General features: G+C 38.7%; 1 protein-coding gene across 1 annotated transcript in view; it reads left to right on the top strand.

Annotated features, from left to right (window-relative positions):
• Window positions 1-23,089, top strand: part of grin2da (glutamate receptor, ionotropic, N-methyl D-aspartate 2D, a) — a 255,403-nt gene that overhangs the window by 197,434 nt on the left and 34,880 nt on the right. Inside the window, exons 10-12 of the mRNA XM_075449709.1 lie at window positions 3,069-3,222; window positions 16,558-16,683; window positions 20,353-20,465. Of these exons, the coding sequence (XP_075305824.1) occupies window positions 3,069-3,222; window positions 16,558-16,683; window positions 20,353-20,465 (393 nt within the window). The remainder of the gene's footprint in view (window positions 1-3,068; window positions 3,223-16,557; window positions 16,684-20,352; window positions 20,466-23,089) is intronic.

Below are 23,089 nucleotides of genomic sequence, written 5' to 3'. Positions count from 1 at the left end.
CCTTGTATTTTGTATTTTGTCAGTTTGATACCAATATGAGTACTGATACCTGTCATAATGTGTGAGACTCTGTCAAGGAACTTGTTCTAATAAATGTTCAAAAAAAAAAAATGAGAGCATTAACAATGCAATGCAATGCTGTGGCGAAGTGTTCATTTCCCGTCTGTCTACGAGACAAGGCTGGTTACTAAAATTATAGTTATGTGTGGATAAAACCACTTCCATTAATTTTTAACTGTGACAGGCTTACACTTTGTGCATCCACTTATTGGAGCCTCACTTGCAGAGCCAGGATACAAGAGAGACAGTATGAGGAATTACTCAGTCACATAGGGTATTAAAAAAAAACGGTGAAAATTGTCTCTTGGGATAATTACCATGTGAAAAATTAGAGAGCAGCCTTAGAACACCTGCAGACTGACGTCTAAAGGGTTTATATACACATCATGCTTAAACACCTTCAAACCGGTGCCAACAGCCATCGCCTCGTAGCATTTTGGGATTATTTTGATTGGCTGGTCAGGCTCTGTATAATATCAAGATTCCCACAGACACAGCACCTGATCCCGTTTGCATGGCACATCTGGAGGGGAAAAAAACCCTCCCACGTTTTAAATCCTGTTTATAAACTCCAGCTTAGTTTTTAACAATCACTCCCCTCGTGAGCAATCAAGGTCCACGATGCCTGATCACCCACATATGTTGTATTTTGTAATTTATTCACAGAGCTTAGTCAGTACGGGTTGGAAATAACACCTCCAAGTCTTCTCACTAAATGTCAGTTCCTGTGAGGGTCCACCTCTGGTTAATGCGACGACTCACGTCTGCAAGTTCAAAGTGTTCTGCAACATGATGGATGTAGACAATTTGAGATTGAGGAACTGAATCAATTAAAAGGACCCCCCCCCCCTTGTCCAGTCTACAGAGACACAATGCACAGTCCCAGCTGCCACAGATTTTATGAGACTATAACCTCATAGTTTTTATTCTTTTTTCGATCTATGATAATTGTGTGGTTACTGCTCGCTCTAATAAAGATATCCTTGAATCTAGGAGTGCATTAATCAGCTGCATCTCCATCTGGTGTGGAACAAAAGACCCTGCAAAGATCATTTAGATGGCCGACTCATTTACATTAAGGACGTGTCACGCAAATGCTGCTGGACCAGCGAAACATGTTTAACAGTGTTGGAGATTTCAGCCGACCAATTCTGTGTGCAATATTTTCACGCCTCATGTTATAATCATAGAAATGAAAGTTATTTTGTTACAAATGTTTGATAACATTACTTAAAGTACTTAATTAGATTAGAGGATTACTGCCATTGAAAAGTCATTATTTACATTAATATGCTACTCTCTGTGATATTATATCATATAATGTAAAATTGACACATTTTTGCAATTCCTTGTGCTATAACTATACCTTTGAATGTACTGGGTGTTCTACCTCAATAAAAAACCTGTTCCATGGTTTACAATCGGACGCGTTGCAGGCTCATTACAGGAATGACAGATGCAAAATATCTCCTTCACCGCTCTTTATCAATGCTTATGTTTGCAAATAAACATACAACCAAGTGGAGCCCAATTCAAAAAGCTTAACAAGTTGTAGGGATTCTATGAATGATTCACAAAGTGAAGGCTGAAAGTTGTTGTTGTGGAGCTGTGCATAGCATGTAGCTGCATCTTCAGATCAGAGCTCTGTCACTCAGACACAAAATGTATTTCACCATGATTATTCTTGTCTTTTTCACCCACAAATTAAATGTAAGAGCAGTGTAACAGTGTAACAACACCATATATACGAAGAGCTTGGATAAGGGCAACTGGACTTCTTCTTGGTTCTTGAAGATGTCACCTCTGTCCAAAAGGCTTCTCCAGGTCTAAACTAGTTGGTGTGGTGGTCTGGTCGGGTGGTTCAGTGACACGCGTGACTTTCAGGACCTGCCAAGAGTGAACAGCTCCTCATTTGTAAGCTGATACTTCCCACCAGCTAGTGTAGAACTGAAGAAGCCTTCCAGATGAGAGATGAAATGTCTTCAAGAACCAAGAAGTCCAGTTGCCCGTATTCAAGCTCTTAGGATTATCTTGACCTTGATGACCTGGACCCCCACATAGGAACACCGTCCCCTCTGCCAGCTGGGTGGGCTCCACTGTGATCACTGTTGTGTACAAGACTTCCTGCTAAGAAGCTGAGACGCAGAGTGCATTTGGATTTTCTTACTCGCTCATACATGTTTGATTTTGTGGCAACGAAGCACACAGGCTGATACGATACAATGTCAACCCATAGAGATTTACTGCTACTACACCAAATAACTAGTTACCACAGAGAAAATAATCTGTTACTTTGTACCTTTAGAGTGCAAAGAGTATGTGGGTTGTGCTAAAAGGCTTTACATGAACAAAGGTACAAAGTGACCCCCAAAGGTTGGTCAGTTTTTATATTTTTAGTCTCACTTGTGTTTGGAGGCATTTTAAAACATATTTAAAAACATATAGATACCCTGCTCTAAACTTATAGTTTCTGAAAGATAATTATATGAACCTTTAATCTTGAAATATATTTAGCAATTTTCTAGGAAGTGCAGATACAGCAAAGTTTCAACAAGCCCAATAGCATAAAGATGTTAAAAAATTGAAGTACTGAATTCAAAGACCCTGGTTAAAAGCATCTCATTGGTGTGTCTGCGGTGAGACTGCAGAGCCATCATTCTTTTATAGACTCCTGGGGCCAGCCCAGGGCAGAATAATGAACCTCTGATCAGGAGCCAGCTTCTTTGACCTCCATCGTCCCTCGACTGCCATCACGTAACCCCTGTTTCCTGCCAGGTGAAACATGACAGAGCACTGAATCCTCTTACTTTTTCACCTGCTGACCACCTGAGCCACACTCACTGCTGCCGGAGGTGCTGTGAGGTGGGATGCGGCACACTTTCATGTTGCACTGTCACATGTGCATTGACAAAGAAAATTCTGCATTGGCAGAATTTGTTTCAGCTGTGAATGGTAATGTTTCAGCTCACTGATGTTTCTTTTAACTTGTTTTTTCTTATGTTTTCCAGGTGGTGTCCAACAGGGCTGACATGGCCATAGGCTCTCTCACCATCAATGAAGAGAGGTCGGAGGTTGTAGAATTCTCTGTTCCGTTCGTGGAGACCGGAATCAGCGTCATGGTTTCTCGCAGTAATGGCACCGTATCTCCTTCTGCTTTCCTTGGTAAGATGTTATTTGCAGTTACTCCAAATACTCCAAACATTTGACTGAAACTATATTTGTCTGGGTTTCATTTGTAAACTGTAAGTGTATTTCAAGAATCCCCTCTGACAGATTTGTACAAACTAGGGCTGGGTGAGTTAACTCGTTATTATCGCGTTAACTCGTAAATTATTTAACGCCGATAAATATCTTATCGCTCATTAACGCTGTTTTTAAAATTTTTATTTTTTCTTTTAATTAAAAAATTTATTTTATCATTTTAAAAGTCTGTTGCTGTCTGCCGCGGAACCGGAAAAGAAAGTAATTAGGGGATCCACCCAACATGAAGAAGGGTACGGAACTTTTTCTCTGCCATTTTCATTTTTAAGTTCTTCCAGACGGCGGAGTCGACAGAACCAAAGTCATCTGTAAAGTCTGCCAAGTTGAATTGTCTTCTCACCGTAGTAGTTCCAGTCTAAAATATCCCTTAAAGGCAAAACACACAACTGACAGCAGCAAGTCATTCAAGGAAACAGACAGTGGAGCGAGGCTTCTACATAAAAACTACAGAAAGATGCTGATGTTAAAAGTGTGTTTGCACAACAAATGTTATGGCACTTTCATTCATATGGCAGCACATTTAAAATAAAACTAAATGCTAAAAGCTATACACTACTTTTGAATTAATTTATGGATTTTGCGTACAAATGTGATTAATTGTGATTATTTAGGGAAATCATGTGATTAATTAGATTAAAGATTTAAATCGTTGCCCAGCCCTAGTACAAACATATATAAGGAGTGTCGCACCTTGTTCTTGCATCAATTTGATGTATAAGAGCCTTTAGAAGACTGGCGTTCGCCTTTCTCTTTCCCCTCAGCCAGTTTCTTTGCTTCATGTCTCTGTCCTCACCACCCTGCAGTAATCTGCCATTCCATATAGGCCACTTCACAGCATGTGAACCCCTCATCTTTTCAACTAAAGACAAATTAACAGTGAGCAGACGCTCGACTGAAAGCCAGGAACTTTATTCCAATTTAACTCAATGTGCTTTACATCAAAGGACACACAAACACATGTAAAAACATATGCAAAACAAGAGCAGGTAGTAAACTTCCGAAAAAGATAGATAAAAACAGGTTAAATAGAGGAGGGGAAATGCAGAATCTTATTCAATAAAGCATGCATCGTATGTACACCAAATGTGCTCGACACCGATATAAACCCCAAAACACAATCAAATAGAAACACAAACAAATAATTCAGATGGTGTTATGTTCAAAACCTTGGACTATTTGTATGCAAATTTACATTTATTCTTCATGCCAAACTGTGAATCAAATACAGTAGGAAATTAAATGTTTGGCTCATAATGAAATATATCTGATTCATAGCACAGGGAGTATAGTTTAGAATGCAGCATGTTTTAGATGAAGGTGCACACACTTGTTAATTTCAAATATAAAAACCCATATGGCTGTCGTTGCACAACATGTTTACCATGTTTGTGTTCAAAGTCAGTTTCTTTTATTTAATTTGCCCAAAGAAAATGTAAAGTAAGTTATATGTGGAAACATTGACAACAGGAAATACACACTGGGGTCCTGAGGTTATGTAGTAGCAGTTGTTATGGAACAGTAACATAAAAGCAGCATCTTTGAAAGTATTGACCGGTTATTATTACTGCTGGTGTGGAAAATCTTTCTAAATCCACTTTATTGCCCAAGTGTTTACAAGAACCAAAAGGATTTATGCTTTAACTGGGCACAAAAACAGAACTAATGGTGGAGATATTATCATACTTTACATCAGTGTCTGCATAACCAACTGTTTCCCCGGCGCTGGTTCATTGGGTTGGGTTGTATTTTAAAAGATTCTATTTTTCTGGGAATAACTCCATCTGAAACATCTAAAGCTTTGAAATAAATGAAGAGGAGAAAAATAAAACATTTCCTCTGAAATCAAGTGGTATGAAGTACTACTCAATCAAGTGAGTATAAAGGATTATAAAATGGATACACTCAAAGTATAGGTACCTCAAAAATATGCTCATGAATAAATATTTATTTCCAACGTCTCAAAACGCCGTTTCACTGCGAGTAAGTCAGCCAGTGGTGGTATAAGTAGTGTGAGCAAGGCTCTCCTAAAAGCAAGTTATGTTGCTTGAATGTTTAAAAGATGGTGATATTTTAATCCGAATGCCTGTTTTGTTTTCCATGAGACTATTTTGAATTCTTGCATTGTGTTTTTAAGGAGGGGGCTTCGGACAACATTTAATAATTTAATGTTTCAAATGCATCGTTATGACACTCTAGTTTTATCAGTAATATAAGTGTTAAGCAAACGTTGTCTCTTCATGAGCTTTTTAACTTAAAGCTTTGGCTACTCGAAAGGGGAAAAACATGTCCATGGTCCATTTATCATAGAAAATGTATGTTTGTCAAATTTTCTTAACCATTTCTCCTTCTTCGGGCATCAAATATGCAGATATTTTAGACGCCGGCAGCACCGTTTTGTGTGTTTACTTTTGAACAAATAAAAAAAGGGTCACAAAACTTAGCTGGAGAGAGCAGGGGAGGAACAAAGCCCACAAACGTGATCGTAACAGTGTTCTTTGTGATTGGTCAAATTTAAGTTAATGCTCATTAGTTTCTTTTTAACACACCCAGTTATGGACAGTGCCATGGTATGTATGTGATATTTGTCACTTCATCAAATGAGGTGTAATGCCCAAATCCTTATTGAGTCAGATGTGTCTTCAGCACCACTGTCACCTGTGTGTGTCATGCTCTCTGTTCGATGGTGTTGTAAGAAATAAGGGACTAATCCCAGGGAATACCATGGAGTATTCTTTACTTTGATGTGAATCCTTGTGGTTAAGTCATGTTGAAAAAAACGAAAAAATAACTACTTTATTTCACTTTTCCCTTTAACTTGAAAATGTAAGTCTTTGAATAAGTGCGACTGTAAACTAGGCTACAGCATCAACTCTGACATTTTGCATATTACCTACCAGATTGCTGTAAGTAATTCTTCAACTATGCATGATGCCTTCACCACAAACACTTTTGTTTTCCAATTTAAAACTTTGAGTCCTGACTTTTTTTTGTGTGTGTGTGTGTTGCTACAGCCGAGCTGCCAGTGTAAGAATCTACATGTGATGTTCTCCGTACCATAATGAGCTGGCTTCTGCTAAGATAACAGCTTGTAATTTATTATCCCTCTTAGATTAATTCCATAAATTTCCCGAGCATGAAGAGACGGAATGACGAGAAAATGCCTGAGCTGGAGACAGAGAGGAATGAAGCTAAGGGAGAAAGGGAATGATAAAAAATGCGTTGAATGGAAACACACACAGAAACGGTCTTGTCTTGATGCACTGCACAAAAGAGTAAGTGCGAGTGGTTGAGTGGCTTTGATAGAGAGAATGATTGAGCCGTTTCAGATGTTCTCGGATATTTTAATCTGCACAGCGGCTGGTTGACATGCTACTCTGTGTGTGTGTCTGAGTGTGCATTCCATAGGCCAGATGAGACCATACCCTGTAGCAAAAATGACTTGTTAACACAGTGCAGTGTCTCAGGCGATTACTTTTTAAACCCTCCATCTGTGCTTAAGCTCTGCTTCTGTGAATTCTGCACACATCTTGTTCCAGTATGCAGTGTCTGTATCTTTAAAGTGTAAAACAAAGAGTAACACTTTACATAATTAAAGTTGCAGACCGTTACTGTTATATTGCAACATCGTCGTATTAATCTTCTCGTCTATTTATCTACAGAAATGCAGATAAGCACGGTGCGGTTCTTTTAATTCACTATATTTTGCGTAGAATTATTATTTCACAAGACGGGAAAACTCCCTCAAACCTGAAAACTCGGTCTGCAATAAGAGATTGCAATTTTTTTTTTTCCTCTTTAATAACTTCCATCTTCAAGGCCCAGGATTTGAAATAAGTCTTGACTAGGAGATGACTTCTGTCCTCATAGACCTGATCTTTTCCATTTACGCCTTAAGGGATCTAATTCATACTTTCACAGCTGCAGTAGTACATCTATCCCTCTGTCAGTGGAGATTTAGGAGACAATCTGAAGCACATCATGGCTGGACAGAGGGGCAGGGGTCCCAAGGCCATTTTATCTTATATCTTCCGGGCCACAGGGCCAACAGTGACTCCATATGGTGGATTTGCCTGTGTTAGCATAGGTACTGTGAATGCACTTTGTGGGTGGATGAGTTTCTGAGAGGAAATAAAAGAGTAAGCAAGACCAGAGAGAGTTAAGAGCATACAGAAACACTGATAGAGGTCAATGGTGAATGAATCTATCTAGTGAGGAAAAAAAGAAGTGCAGCACGTGAGGAGGTTGGAGATTTTTTTTTCCCCGATGGAGGAGCCGACTTCTGCTTATGGAGGTGTGCACAAAGGAAAAGCTAGTAACCCAGGGAAGGCTTTATGAAAACAATAGAGAGCAAGGAAATATTCATGGAACTTAATTAGCTGCATATTAGACATCAAAAGTGAAGGAAGGAAGGAAGCATGAGGGAATTATTCCTGGGAGCTTTGCTGAAAGCTTGTTGCAAACTGCCTATTAATTCCCTTTTAATTCACCAACTGTGCAGACACTATCATCTGTAGCTTTAGGGAAAATAAATATCAGTTTTAATGAAAATTGTCTTTCTTTATTTTTCTTAACTTTTTTTAGATAAATCATTTTCAAATGCTAAGTATCCTGCGTCTCTTTAGTGGAATTTTACCAAGTCGAAGTCAAATGAATTTGAGTGTGAAACGAAACTAGTTTTTAGTTGTTAAATGTAAATATTGTACGTAACAAATCCACATCTATCAAATATACCCCCTTCTATTTTGCTTATTCCTTTATATTAAACAGTGGTTGCTTCAGTCATGTCCATCATCACATTTTCAACAGTTTTTGGTGTTACAGTCCTCCCTCATTTCACTTTTGGTGGAATTCTACTAAGTCAAGGAGCAAAGAGGCTTTTACAGAACAGAAACATTTTCAATGAACACAAGAGTAAATTCAAAGTGTTTTTGTAATAAAAGCGTGAATAACCTTCACAGGCTCAGTAAAAGAAGGGCAGGTTTGACCTTTGATAAAAGTATACGTTGATAAGCTTTGACAACAGAGTCAAATGCAGGTCTAAGGGCAGAGAAGCATAAAACATAACACTGAAGGTTATTTATTTTTATTATATGTGATTGGTGAAAGTATGCAAGGAGCCCAGAAAAGGATTAACCTTCATTTGACCCGGATATGTCTCACAGAGAGAGGGTTCCTGGTTCAACTCCCGGCTGGGGCCTTTCTGTGTGGAGTTCTCCCCGTGTATGTGTGGGTTCTCTGCAGGTACTCCGGCTTCGTCCCGCCGCTCAAAAACATGCATGACAGGTTCATTGGTGACTCTAAATTGCCATCTGGAGTGAGCTGGAGCGTGGATGGTTGTCTGTCTCGTTTGTCCCTATGTGGCCCTGTGATGGACTGATGACCCCCCCTGAGTTGGATTAAGCAGGTATAGAAAACGGACGGATCGATGCCTCATTGAGATTGAAAGGCTTTTTTAAACAGCTTCCCAGAGTATTAAAAGAAAGATGTAAAAATAGAAGAAAATATCAAACACAGTGATGTCATCCTGCACGAATCTTTGTCATCATTACAGAAAGAAAAACCAAGAACACATTTCAAATTCATGTGTGAGACTCCCTGAACATTTAGCTGAGTAATGGCGGTGGTAGGAGAGTGTTCCCTCGGTCTGTTTTTCACTCACATACCCGTACGTCAAATTCTTGGCAGCTGTCAATTTTAAAAGCTTGGAAATATTTCCCACAATACTTTAAACATTTAAAACTGTCTTTTGTGAGGGTTCTCTGTCATTTAACTTGACATCCCGCGACACTACGCTTCTACTCGATACTTGTTTGAAGAACTTGTCTCTCAAAAAAGAATTCTTTTTTTTCTTTTATGGCAGCAAAACACTGAATAACATTACACTGAGATAACTCCTGATTTGTTTGTGATATGGATTTGATTTAAGTGTGAAGCAAAAGTTAGATTTTGGTTATGGAATGTTAATGCTGTACTGCATATAAAAATAAGAATCTGTTAAATACGGTACCATGTCCATCCATCCATGCATTTTCTATACTGAAGAACTTTTAAAGCCTCGGGGCTATACACTAAAAGCCAGTTTCTCATTTGCATGAGGCAAATTTTTGAAAGGAAAATTAATCAGAGAGTCAGAGATTCTTTGAATCACACTTTCAAAGTAGGGTCATTGCTTTCTATATCCTGCTCATCATATTCCACAGCTGTTCCTGTGTGTTAAAGACAACAAGACAAGACAGAAAGTGTTGTGCCTTTGTTCTTTAAAAGTATAAATCTATTGATTTTTAAAATCAGCAGTGATATAAACAGCTCATTCAGTACTTTAACTGTGAAAGGTTGATAACTGCCACTTGCATCCTGTCAATCTAACTAGAAGCTTTACTTTCTGTCTGACTGTCATCAGTCAGTTTGAACTGAGGAAGAGATGAACCATCTTCAAAAAACAAAAGAAAAGAAGTCAAGCTGAAATATAGTGTACTGATGCTGTTTAAACTTATGCTTTGACCCACGGGCGGCTGGCAGGTTCAATTCCCACTCTCGCCACTCAAAAATTGGTGGAACTGACAGCTGGAGCGGTGTCAGTCCATCTCCTTGTCATGGCCGAGGTGCCCTTGAGCAAGGCACCATACCCCCATGCTCCCTGAGCGCTGTGAATGGCTGCCCACCGCTCCAGTGTGTGGCATCTGTCTCTGAGTGTGTGACCCTGTGCGTGTGTGTGTCAACAGGTGCCAACCTGGATGGGTTAAAAGCAGAGGACAAATTTTGTGTGTATGCATGACCAATAAATCTTTTCATGGCTTGGTTTGTTGGCCATGCTTCATAGAAACAGACACCTACATCAAATCAAAATCAAATCAAATGAAAATTTTTTATATAGCACATTTCATGTACATACAATTCAAAGTGCTTTACATTAAATAAAAGCAGTGCAGCAGGGAGTGTAAGAAGCATTAAAATACATAAAAGAATATAAAGAGAAACAAATAAAATAATTTAAATGCATTTAAAAACAAGCAAGAGTCAAGATAAGTTAAAAGATATCGTGCAGATTTCATGCTTAGACACATGAGAAAAGAAATGTTTTTAACCTGGATTTAAAAATGTCTACATTTGGTGAAAGTTTAATCTCCACTGGCAGTTTGTTCGACTTGTTTGCATGTACATAAAGCACACTTTTTGAGTTTGCACCACCGCTTATATCTGAATATTTTTTGATCTAATCTTAATTTTCAAGGATATGTTTTACATACACAGGTTGAAATAAAAATAAAACAAAATTTTTTTGTGAATCTTGAATCTTGGAAGTTTCATATATTTTATGATACTTAATTAATCAATAAATGACTCATCATGTGAAGGTAATCCTTCTGTATACTTTGGTACTTTGATGAGAATACCAAAGCCTAAGGTACATTTTCTGATTTCATGAATCTGATGAAGATGGTCATTGGAAACAAAACTTCTGCTATTGTAGAGCTGGTCACATTTGCTGATAAAGTAGTACATTTGAGGAGCTGCTCATGGCTTCTACTTACCCTCCCAATACTATTGAAGCAGTATGAGTTTGATTAGTTTTCAACACACTGCTTCAACATTTTGACTTTGGTTTTGTGAAATGAGTAATGCCACACTGTAATACTGTGCCTTACTAGTGCCTTAATACTTATTAAGACTCATAGTCTTACAGTTCTTCAGATGTTTTCTGAGGTTGTATATGTCTAATTTTTAAGACCTGGTAAGGACCAGATGATTTTTTAATGATGGTAGCACTTAAAACAGAGCCTGTTATGATAAAGAACACAAAAACTGTCAAAGATACGCAGACAGGTCAAAACTGAACAAGTGAGGAGAACCAAAGGCTGACTGTATGTTGGAAGCTGGGAGAGATGATCATCTACAGTTGGCCTGTCACTCATACTTGCAATTTGGAGGTAAGGGCTTCACACTTAAAGTGATGCCATGCTCACCAAGGCATGCTTCTTAAGAGTCTGTGATTTCAGCTGTGGTCATTTTATACACTCTGTGGGCTTCGAGGCAATAAGTCTGTCATGGACTGCTATGTTAAAGTAGTACTCATCTTGACTTATGGCACAATAAAAAATAAAAATAAAAACTGAAAATTATTAGGCAATAAGCACAGGATATATCCCCAGTAGCCAGCTACTGATTTAGTTAATCATTAGCTGTCATTGGTAACTGAGCAGAATGGGGGTTGAAAAAAAGAATACTCAATCTACCTGGTCAGTAACTCATACAGCTTCTCATTTTAGGTTAGGTTTAATTGCCTTAACATTAACAGCCAAGTCCAAAGTATACCATAGAATCTGCTGCTAAATGGAAAAGAACAAGACGAGCCAAATCTGTAGCTAATCAAGCTAGCTTTGGCATCAAAGTAACCAGAGCAGTAGATGGTATATCAAGTTCTCAGCCTTGAAATTGACTTTTTCAGCCTAGAAGGCAAATAACCGACTTAGCATTTTAATTCTAATTCCAAAGTTTGGGATGGTAACTGTAGAGGATGTGGTAAAAATCCATTTAATTTAACATAGCTACCGCAATTTTATTTGCACTTATATTTTTACATGTATATCCTTTGATTTATTATTTATATTTAAGAGTTATGTATACATACAGATTATCAATAGAAGGAATAATTACAGCAACAATGAAAACAACAACAACAAAAGACATTGTTCTACTCTTGTTTTAAAACAGGTGAATTATAATTTAAAAAGGATGAGTGGTTTCACTAATCAGGCATTATGAATAGGCATTATGTTTTTTTGAATGGTCTTTTCTCATGTATTTGTCTTTCAGGCGTGCAGTAGATTGTGTAAATTATGCACATAATATTTCAACAATAAACCGTGCAAGTTCATTCTGTGGCAGCATCATAACTGAGGGAGCAGGGAGACCCACCCAGAAACATTCGGGCTGCCATGGGTACCATATGGAAAACTGAATATTGATGAAACCCATTTAAACATTATAATTGGAGAATACTTAACTCTGACTGCAGCCATAATGGTGGTATCATGTTAATGGTGTGACATACATAATTGTGTCTTTGTTCAGAGCTGTTCTGGTTCTCAAAGCATAGTTGGACCAAAGCTTTTTAAACAGGACATAAAACGCGAGCCATCACTTCCACTTACTGCTCAGAAGAGGAAGGTCATCTGCTTGAATCCCTCAGCACCAGCTGGGAACATGTTGGCAGGCACAAAAAAATACATAATGCTGTCCATTTACTTAGCCACTGCTACTAAAATGCCCTTGAAGGTAGGACACATAAGCCTCATTAACCCCAACTCTGACCTCGTGTGAGCAGACCAGACTGGGCTTGTACCTGGTGTGAATATTACAGGGAGCATCTTTGAAAAACAGCATCTGTCTTCACTTTACTCCCCCCGCTTTAATATGAGAGTGAAAATAAATTACTCTCTTCCCAAATGGAAATATAGCTGCTGGAAAGCAAACGCAGGGACTCGCTAAGAGAGCGCATGAACGTGAAATAAAACAATAGAGCTCCTCTCATCTTAACTCAAGGCTGACAGCACTTTGAAAACAACAAACAGCCGCTTGACTCCCCTCACCCACCAGAGTGTAAGAAAAATAAATCACTCACAACCTTCAGTGTTTGTGAGGCGCCATGTTATTATTTACACACTTCCTCTGCCAAGGGAATTTTACTGATGTATCCACAGGTATATACTGTATGTGATTGGATTAAGAACAACACGCAGGAACCCTCCTGCGAAACAAAATTATAAACATCAAAACAGCTGAGACCCCTCTGACACACGCATACCTACAGGTTAATGAATCCACATTCGACAAGTCTAACGAATTAGAAAACATTTTTGTTTCACAGTTTAGTTCGTTATTTTGGTCGATGTTGCCTTATGCAGAGAGTGTGTTTGCTTTGTTTTAAAACCAACAACATACATCTATTTTGAATCCATTAAAAATCAATCTTTTTCTCACATTTCTCTAACATTGGACGGGTACGATTTACTTTCAGCCCAGCCTCACAGGAAAGTATGAAATAGTCATGTAACAAAAAACTGTATTCATGCCAGTAAGGATGAAATCTGTGTTTATAAAGCAACAAAAACTACATCTGTGGACTCAAATTCATAGATTCAGTCTACACGAATCGTTGAAAAATGATGTTGGCACACAGTTTGGTTGCTCATGCAGACTTAAAAGCATCTTAGCTCTGGCTGGCAGAAAGTTTAATGGATGAATCTCCTGCTTCTCCACCTGCTCCCCCTCTGTACGTCTCTGCAGGGAAGCGGCGGCTAAAAGCTTCACATGTGAACCTGCTTGTTGCTCTTTGGTGTGTCTGCACTCAGTCGAGTTTGATTTAGAGCCCGCTTCCCTGGATGTAGCACAAAGACAGGAAGGTGTTGATGAGTCAACGCAGCGGCTCAGCCCATCTCTCCAGTGCAGGTTGATTAGTGGTACACCTGCCAGTGCTGCCATTGTCGGTCTCTGCAGCAAATCCCTCTCTAATTTGGAAAATCTCTGCAGTATCTGCTTGTTTCCTCAGTCATACATTTGGTTGGACAGACGAGATGAGGAGAGACAATTTCCTCATGTCTCAACCCAGAGGTTTTTACCTCTACTTCTCAGACTCTGTTTGCTTTGCCGTGCAACTTAGCATGACAATCAAATCTTAAAGCACAAATTTGAATATATAAGAATTTTCATGACATACTTACATTCGAGTTATTTAGAACAATTTCAACTTTCCCATGCATAAATGTTGGCTTTCACCTGTACAAGCCTTTAAAACTAAATCTCCATATTTCTGAAGGCCAACACTAATGCACTTCAGTGATCCATCTTGTTTTAGACGCGTCACCTCCTATTCGAAAGCTTGTATTCACGACCCAACCACTGAGAAGGTCTCACACAGTTAGGTATCTTGAATCAGCACATCTCTTTAGAACTTAGATATACGTCACTCAGTGAGAAACTAGAAGAGCTGGAGGGCATTGAAACAACAACCAGAGCAAAGGATTTCACCTGGCAAGGCAAGGCAATTTTATTTATAGAGCACAATTCGTACACAAGGTAATTCAAAGTGCTTTACAGCTACATAATATCACAAGAAGGCAATAAAATCATTAAAATAAAAAATAAATAAATAAATAAAAATAATCATTAATTCATTCATTTAAAAGTGAAGAGTGCAGATAAAATACTTTCAGGTGTCATATGCACAACTAAATTGAACTGTTTTCAGCCTGGATTTAAACATTGTCAGAGTTGAGGCCTGTCTCACATCTTCTGGAAGACCGTTCCAGATGTTAGGAGCATAAAACTGAAACGCAGCCTCACCTTGTCCGTTATACTTCTTTACTTTTATTATGAGAGGAAATCATAATTCATGGATGATTATGATTATCAGTGTGGAGAGTTTTTTTTTTTTTTTTTTTTTAAATCAAATATCAAGTGACGGTGTAAAATGAAAGCTGGTCTCCTATAAATGCATTAAGTGAGCATGACTTCTTAACATTTCATCACCTGATTGAGGCACATATTCAGTTAAGAAGTCATGGTTGGAGTGATTAGTTCTGCCTCAGGCAGGTAATGACTTCTCTGCCTCTGTGACAAGGTCAGACATGCAGCACAGTTTTACTGCTGTTTTCCAGGTGATGTTAACTTGGTGAAACCATATATATTTCTGCTTAACCCGACAAAGTTTTTTGGTGTCTTAAGTCTTGCAAAAGTCATTTGAAAACGTACCTAACAAGTATCATCTGAAAACTAAATTAATTATAGCCTAAAATGCTCTAAAGAATATACAAATCTCACTGGCTAGAAACAAATCTACCCATACTTTAGATGCTAAGTTCTTTAAATGTCATGGTGCGTTAAGGGAGGACCCAGGTGCAGACACGGACGAGAGCCAAAAGTGAAGTTACAGGATTTTATTTTAAATATAAACAAAAAGCGCAGCAAAGCTTGAACACTGAAAAACTAAACTGAACATAAAACTAAGAAAATAACAAAACAGACTGAAATACTTGCGGACAGGACTGTCGAGGAAAACCAGGAACCAGGGACAGGAGTGAGACGAATAAGTCAAGGAATACAGACGAGGATTTCAGATGGTGGCTGATTAGTAACGGGTTGCAGGTGACAGTGAAGAGAGCAGAGGGCAGGAGACGGACTGAGGAGAGGGAGATAGATGGTAGAACACAGGGGGCGAGGGAGAGCACACTAACTTGAAAATTAATCCAACACAAAGAATACACAAGGAGAAATTAAACACAACTGAATACCGAGAAACAGAACCAAGGTGAAACAAAGACTGAGCCAACACAGAAAACGCCAAGAGGACTGAACAAAAACACCAATAACCAAGTCCAAAAACATAACCAAAACCCCAGATCCTGACAGGAATAGGATTTTCCCAGCATACCAAGTGAAGCTTTGTGTCCACCACAACCACAAAGCACTTTGTTAAGCACTTGTGATCGCCTTGTTGCTGAAAAGTGCTTTATAAAAAAATTTCACTTCACTTCACAAAGACGACTGTTTTCAGCTAAAAAGTTGTCTTCTCACCATAAACAACCCAGTCTCTTAAAGTCACCTCTTGAAACCAAACCAGTTTCCATCCATTTCCAACCACAGACTGTTGCAGAGAATTCGATGGGAAGTGAATGCCCCACGTATGAAGCATGCAGCCATTCTTAATATTCTCAGTTCATTCTAAGTATTTGTCATGAAAGGGCTACATTGGCCCACAGGGAAAATCTTATCAGTTTCACGAGAGAGGTGAAAAAATGACTGTTTTCTTTACTCTGTTATCAATATCGATACAGCTACAGTCTACTTCCTATGTCCTCATTAATGTTCCTCTGTGATAACGTGCACTTTGTGCAACACAGCACTGGTTTGAGACAACCAATTAAGAACCATGGATTGGGACACTACTATGTATTTGACAAGTATAAAAAGTTACATGTTACACATATTCTGATGAGACTGAGCTACCACCAAAGATATGACAGATGTAGTTTGGAACTAGATCTCAAATATAGAGAAGACTTAGAGACAGTATAACTATCTGAAGTGCAAATCCAATGTTAACACGTTTGCCACAGTAGCTCATGAAAGTTTGACTCCTTTTCTTTACCTGCCGTCCAGTTCCAGCTTCATGAAATGTTTTTAACAATAAAAGGCAAACTCGTATCATGGTTTCCTGTGTGTTTGTGTGTGTTGCAGAGCCCTACAGCCCAGCAGTGTGGGTGATGATGTTTGTGATGTGCCTGTCAGTGGTGGCTGTCACCGTCTTCATCTTTGAGTTCTTCAGCCCCGTGGGATATAACCGCAGCCTGCAGAGCGCCAAGAGTAAGAAGCGCAGTCAACAGCATGCCAATCAGCCCACCGTCACTGCTCATTTCACAACATTATTACCAACTTGTCAATTTGTCAGTTATGTAAGCAAGGGGGGGGGGCTGATTTGATGAGGGCGTTTGCACACATTATATAAAGTGTCCCAATTCATTTTATTTATTTATTATCAAAACAATCACTCAACAATATAGCTCATTTATATCAAATGAAGCTAATGTTGGCAACATTTCTACAGTAGTTGTCAGTCCATCATTTAGTCCAAGCTGTGTTCTGGATGCTTTTTCTGGGCAAAACCATTCATTTTACATAATAATCAGGGAAATTTTATTCATTGCTTTCTGATAAACTGAAACAAGTGGAATTTAAATGAACAAAAGTGACTGTAAGTAAGTGTCTGTTCGTCTCTAGTTGTCTGACGGGTTTCTTCTTCCGTGCTAAAACACGACTTAACTTATAAGTAACTTACGTCTCTGAACATTTTCTCATGTTTCCAGTCGTATTCCATAATTATTCATATCTCTGTTAAGTTCTAAAAACTGTACAGAAGCTGATGGGGACAAATCTCCCACTTACCGGCTCTCGGTGACTCATTTATCACTCGAGTCCTCTTTCATTAGTTGAGTGCACCAGACGACCAGCAGAGGTCTTCATCCTGTCATTGTATCGCATCTGTAGTGCATTGTAAGTGCCCACATTGTTAAAGCTTTATCTTCATCTTTCACTTTCAACAACGGTGTAGATTCTTGTTCATTTTGTTCTTTTGTCCTTATTCACCTGCCCCTTCATAGACAACACTTTGGATGTTTACTGCCAGGTTTGATAACTTCAATCAGCTCCACTCTCAGTCCCATCTGTGATAATAATAAATTATAATAAATTTATTTATATAGCACCTTTCATACATAAAATGTAGCTCAAAGTGCTTAACAAATAAGATCAATATAAAAAGTAAAGCAATAAAGTAAAGCAATAAAGTAAAACAATCACAAGAACAGCAAAATAGAGCACAATAGAACATGTCACTCGGGGGTGGGGGGGACAGAGCGAGGAGGAAACAGACACAAATCAAAGACAAAGCATTAAAAATAAAAAATAAAAATGAATTTACCAATAAAATATAGAAACATCAAATGCAATATACAAATAGTAATAATAATAATAATAATAATAAAATCCATAAAACTAGTGGAAGGCGAGGGTGTATAGATGTGTTTTTAGCTGCTTTTTAAAGCAGCTAAAAACACTGACGAATGTGCACTGGTAAAAAGTTCCAGATTTTTGGTGCATAAAAACAGAAAGCAGCTTCACCCGTCTTTTTATATTTCATCCTAGGAACACTTAATAAAGTAGCACCTGATGATCTCAGAGCTCGACCCGGAACATACTCCGTGAGTAGTTCTGAAATGTACTGAGGTGCTAATCTATTCAGAGATTTAAAAACCAATAAGAGAATTTTAAAATCTATTCTAAAAGAAACAGGGAGCCAGTGTAGTGAAGCTAGAACAGGTGTGATGCGTTCTCTCTTTTTAGTGCGGGTTAGGATTCTAGCAGCAGCATTCTGAACAAGCTGTAATCTGTCAGTCGTAGATTTTCTAACATCAGTCAGTCCTTAAATTACTGTTGCTTAGGTCTTCTGATCATTGGAATGGAAATTGAACCTCTGTGGCCAAAGGTATGCAGGCATCAGCATCCTCATGCTTTTTTATAATGACTGCCTGGCTTTTAAATTCTGGGCTCAGATTCTGTAATTCCACTCAAGGGACATCTTAATTTGACAGTGTAGTGACATTTCGGACTGCAGTTTGCTTTTCACTCTCAGCAACAGCTTTTTTTTCCCCTATTTGGCAACGTTTCATCGACAGTACCAGAGACTGTTCAGGGAAACATTGGGCCTCATGCAACAACCGTTCGTACGCACAGATTAGTTCTTAAATCGTGCGTACGAGTGATTTAAGAGAATTTGCGCATTCACCAATCTTTTCGTATTTTACGTTTTCTTTCAGGTATGAACAGAATTTACGAGTGATCCAGACCTGTCGTAGGAGTTTTGTAAAATAGTCCGTTGTTATTCAAATCAAGTTTGCCTGACTAATGGATTGAAGCAAACATGAATAAATATATACAGTACATTATACCCCACAATGATGCTGAAATTATTCTGTTTGACTTAAATTATGCACTAATTGAAGGTTCATTTGACTGCAAGGTTAATGGGAAGTGTAACCAGCGGCTGATTTTCTACTTTCGGATGCCTTAGCGCGTTTTATTTTTAAGCCATTTTCATATCAAACCATTTCTTTTTTATTTTGGTGACATTACGAACCACAGGTGACACGGAATTAACAGCACTCCTAATTGCTTCCCATTTCTTCGCTTTAGCAGGTCCCGTAATTCCACTGCTGACACTGCTAAAAATGACAGATTTTCCTTTCTGGATCCCTGAAAGCAGAACTTCAGTCTCAGAGCCCCTAAAGTTGTTCTTTTTGCGCCTTGATGCCATTCCCATGACTCAGCACTTCCTGGCACAGGAGAGAGGAAGCACATCCTTATATGGTATCATTTTGGGCGTGGAGTATGCAAATCTACTATCCTCATGCACTTAAATACGCACGGGTGGGATTCATCATTTACACAGGTCGTTTACACACTTTTTCCTAAGTTAAGAGCGTTTGTTGAATCTGACGTGGCGTGTTCGTACGAGACCTTCGTACGAAAAAAGTAAGAGAAATTTAGAATAAAAATACGAAAATGTTCTTGCATGAGGCCCATTGTATACGTTGCTCTTTAAAAGAAATGGAATCTCTGCTCCTCTGCTCATCTGGAGCAGCTTTCCATCGCCTCATAGTGAGCGGTTCCTAATAGTGTAGGCTAATTTTAGACCTCCAGAAGAAAAAAAAAAAAGTACCTGGTATTTATAGACCCTATAGTGGGTTGTGGTGTTTTTTGGACTTATACAGAACTGTGTCCCATGCAGTGGATGCGAAAGCCCCAAACAAACCAATCACCGGTGTAAAAATACGTCATCTACAATTCTACAAATGTGTATTCCTTTTCAGTGGGGGACCAATTATCACACTGTGTGTCTAAAGAAAGATATCTTTTTCCCAGTACCCCTTATTCTTTGTTCATAAAATGACTTGCTCAAGGTAAGACAAAGTTTGTGGCTTAGCTTAAAATTCAAACTGTGGATTTAAAAACCAAATTGTGAATCTCCAAGTGAGCTTTTTCATTCCAGACTAATGTGGATGCTTGTGGTTGTGTGTGTGTGTGTTTGTTTTTTTTCCCAGTTGCCATTAAATCCTGGATATATCCAATGAAAAGGTTTATTTAAAGTTCAGCAACATTCTTTTCTTCCTATTCCTAACTTAGTAGTTGTGATGCCCGAACCTAATCAAACATGAAGTAAAACAGTGATTGGATTAAAATAAGGAAGTGAAATTCAGTTCAAGAATGAGAAAATAACTATTTACCGTAATACTATTAAAATGTACGTACTTTCAGTCTTTCTACATCTGAAAGAAGTCCTTTCAACTTAGCCTGTTAAAACATGTTTCCCTTATAATGACAACATGAACTTTCAGCATGCTGTCGTTTTTTTAAACTCAGGAAAAATCTACATCTCATGAAAACTTGCTCAACTGCCTGTGTCTTCCTCATCCTTAGAGTCCGGTGGATCAAAGTTCACCATTGGGAAGTCTGTTTGGCTACTGTGGGCGTTGGTTTTCAACAACTCAGTGCCGGTGGAAAATCCCAGAGGAACCACCAGCAAGATCATGGTAAACCTGATATACTGATCGATTGATTGGTTGATTTACATGCTTCATTTGTTCATTGGCTAGATAACTGGTCACCAACTAACTGACATGAACTGATTGTTTGCCAGAATAACTCTATATGTATACTGTAGTGATTTCACCTTTGTCTCACGAGAATTTAAATGATTAATGTCAGATTTTATGATTTAGTAAACGTCCATTACATTAAAATATTGTTGTTAAAATGATGTATTGTTGGGTAATGGAGGCGTGAATAGTGTTAAATCACCACTTTTTTTTTATAGCTGTTGTAACTTGGTGACCTCACAACATGAAAAGAAAAATCAGTTGAAGGCTCGCAACCTCTAATGAAAACTAAAGTTGCAGAAGGTGAAAAACTCAAGTTGTTTTAATTTTTTTGTCAGCTCAAGTGCTTCTCACAGCAATCCCAATCAAATCAAGAGCTCATTAGCTGCTCAGTAAGCTTTGCAAAACGGGGTCAGAGGAGAGAAGGAAAGATGATTATTTTTAGTTCTCTCTTTGCAAATGTGTTTTCTCCTAAACTGAATTTGAAGCATGTCACCCTGTACGTTGCTAATTACAACAATGATTGTAGTGCTCGTCAAACCTCCCCTCTTCATTCAACTTAAAATTAAAGATAACATCCACTAAAGAGACTTTATGACCCAGATTTACTAAGATGCACAAATTGGAGTACTCTCTTCTGCTGGTGAGGTCCTAAAACTACACAGATTTACAGTTATAGGAGCAACCAGCTCATTTCAGTAATGACCAAGTGCAGTCTTCCACAAATTAAGCACAAATGAATGTGGTCATAAAACAAGCAGACGTGTTGATAATCAGGAGCTTGTAATTGACCGACACAGGAGCAACTTTTTTCTTGTAACAGCACAGGTCATTTAAGTATAAACCTGAGTCATTTTCATTTCTTTCTTTTCTTCTCATTTCATTTTTTGGCTTCAGTTGAACTACTTTCAATTTTGTTGTTGATTTTTTTTCCATGACTCAGGAGAAGACTGAGCACATAAAAGCAAGAAAGAGTCATTAAAGCAAAAAGATGTAGCCAGTTAACGATAATAAAGAAAACCTTTTGGAATTAATAAACTGGTATTACCAAAGTCTACTGTCAACCTCTGGGATATTTGTAAATGGCTCTGTCAAACAAAATGAAGGAATGTAATATAAACCTAGCACTTCATCACTGCCTTCTTGTCCTTTGGTAACATCACGTTACTCTACACTCGAGTATAAGCAGAGTGAAAATGCTGACGATGGCCTCCAAGCTACACAAGTAACAAAACATGAAGAGCTGCAAAAAGCATGACTATTTCCTTGTTCAAGATTCCACGTCGCCTTAAATATCCTCCAGTCAGTTGAGAATAGCTTGGCTTGGCAGTATTTCTGATAACATTTTGTTCTGGCATTCCAAATAAATTTGTACAAAATGGAGAATCTCTATCTTTGCACACCAATTCTTTGCACACCGTTCTCCCACCAATGTTGTAAATGCATCCATACATCCATTCATCCATCCATCCATCCATCCATCCATCCATCCATCATCCATCCATCCATCCATCCATCTATACATCCATCCATGCATCCATCCATCCATCCATCCATGCATCCGTCCATCCATCCATGCATCATCCATCCATCCATCCATCCATCTATACATCCATCCATGCATCCATCCATCCATCCATCCATGCATCCGTCCATCCATCCATGCATCCATCCATCCATCCATGCATCCATCCATCCATCCATCTATACATCCATCCATGCATCCATCCATCCATCCATCCATGCATCCATCCATCCATCCATCCATCCATCCATCCATCCATCCATCCATGCATCCATCCATCCATCCATCCATGCATCCATCCATCCATCCATCCATCCATCCATCCATCCATCCATCCATCCATCCATCCATCCGTGCATCCATCCATCTGTCCATCCGTCCATCCATTCATGCATCCATTCATCCATGCATCCATCCATCCATCCATCCATCCATCCATCCATCCATCCATTATCTTTGCTTATCTGAAGTCGGTTGGTGGAGGCAAAAGGTCCAGAAGGAAAACCCAAATATCTCTCTCCCCACCGACACTCTCAAGCTCCTCCTGGGGTATCCCACGGCGTCCCCAGGCCAGTCTTTCCTGGGACCTCCTTGGGGAGGCAACCAGGAGACATCCTGACATGTCCTAAATGTTATGCTTAACATTTAAGGCATTCTTTTTCAGTGATAAATAATTATGTGCTCTTAAGAGGAAGCTCCCAGAAAAATCCCTCAATACATAAAGTCAAACATGTAAAACATTGCCAAGATGAAAAAAATCATCTTGTCCACCTCTTTCAGCAGCTAACTCACCCCTTGTCCCTTGTTGATAAATATGGACAGCACATTTTAGAATGGCAAAAAAAATCCACGCCAGGCACAACGTAATAGCTATTCTGTCCTGTGTTTTTTACTGTCCTTGAGGAGATTTTTCCTTTGGAAGCACAACCTTTTCTAAATTTATGCTAATTTTTTGTCTAAGCCACCTCAGGGTTATCACTGACTGTTCCAGCATGCTCTGCTTGGATAATTGCCAGCCATTTATCATTGATAT

This window comes from Odontesthes bonariensis, chromosome 18 (genome assembly GCF_027942865.1).
Source record: "Odontesthes bonariensis isolate fOdoBon6 chromosome 18, fOdoBon6.hap1, whole genome shotgun sequence".
Lineage (NCBI taxonomy): Eukaryota > Metazoa > Chordata > Actinopteri > Atheriniformes > Atherinopsidae > Odontesthes > Odontesthes bonariensis.
The sequence above is the reverse complement of the archived record's forward strand: the minus strand, read 5'-3'. Positions and strand labels throughout refer to the sequence as shown.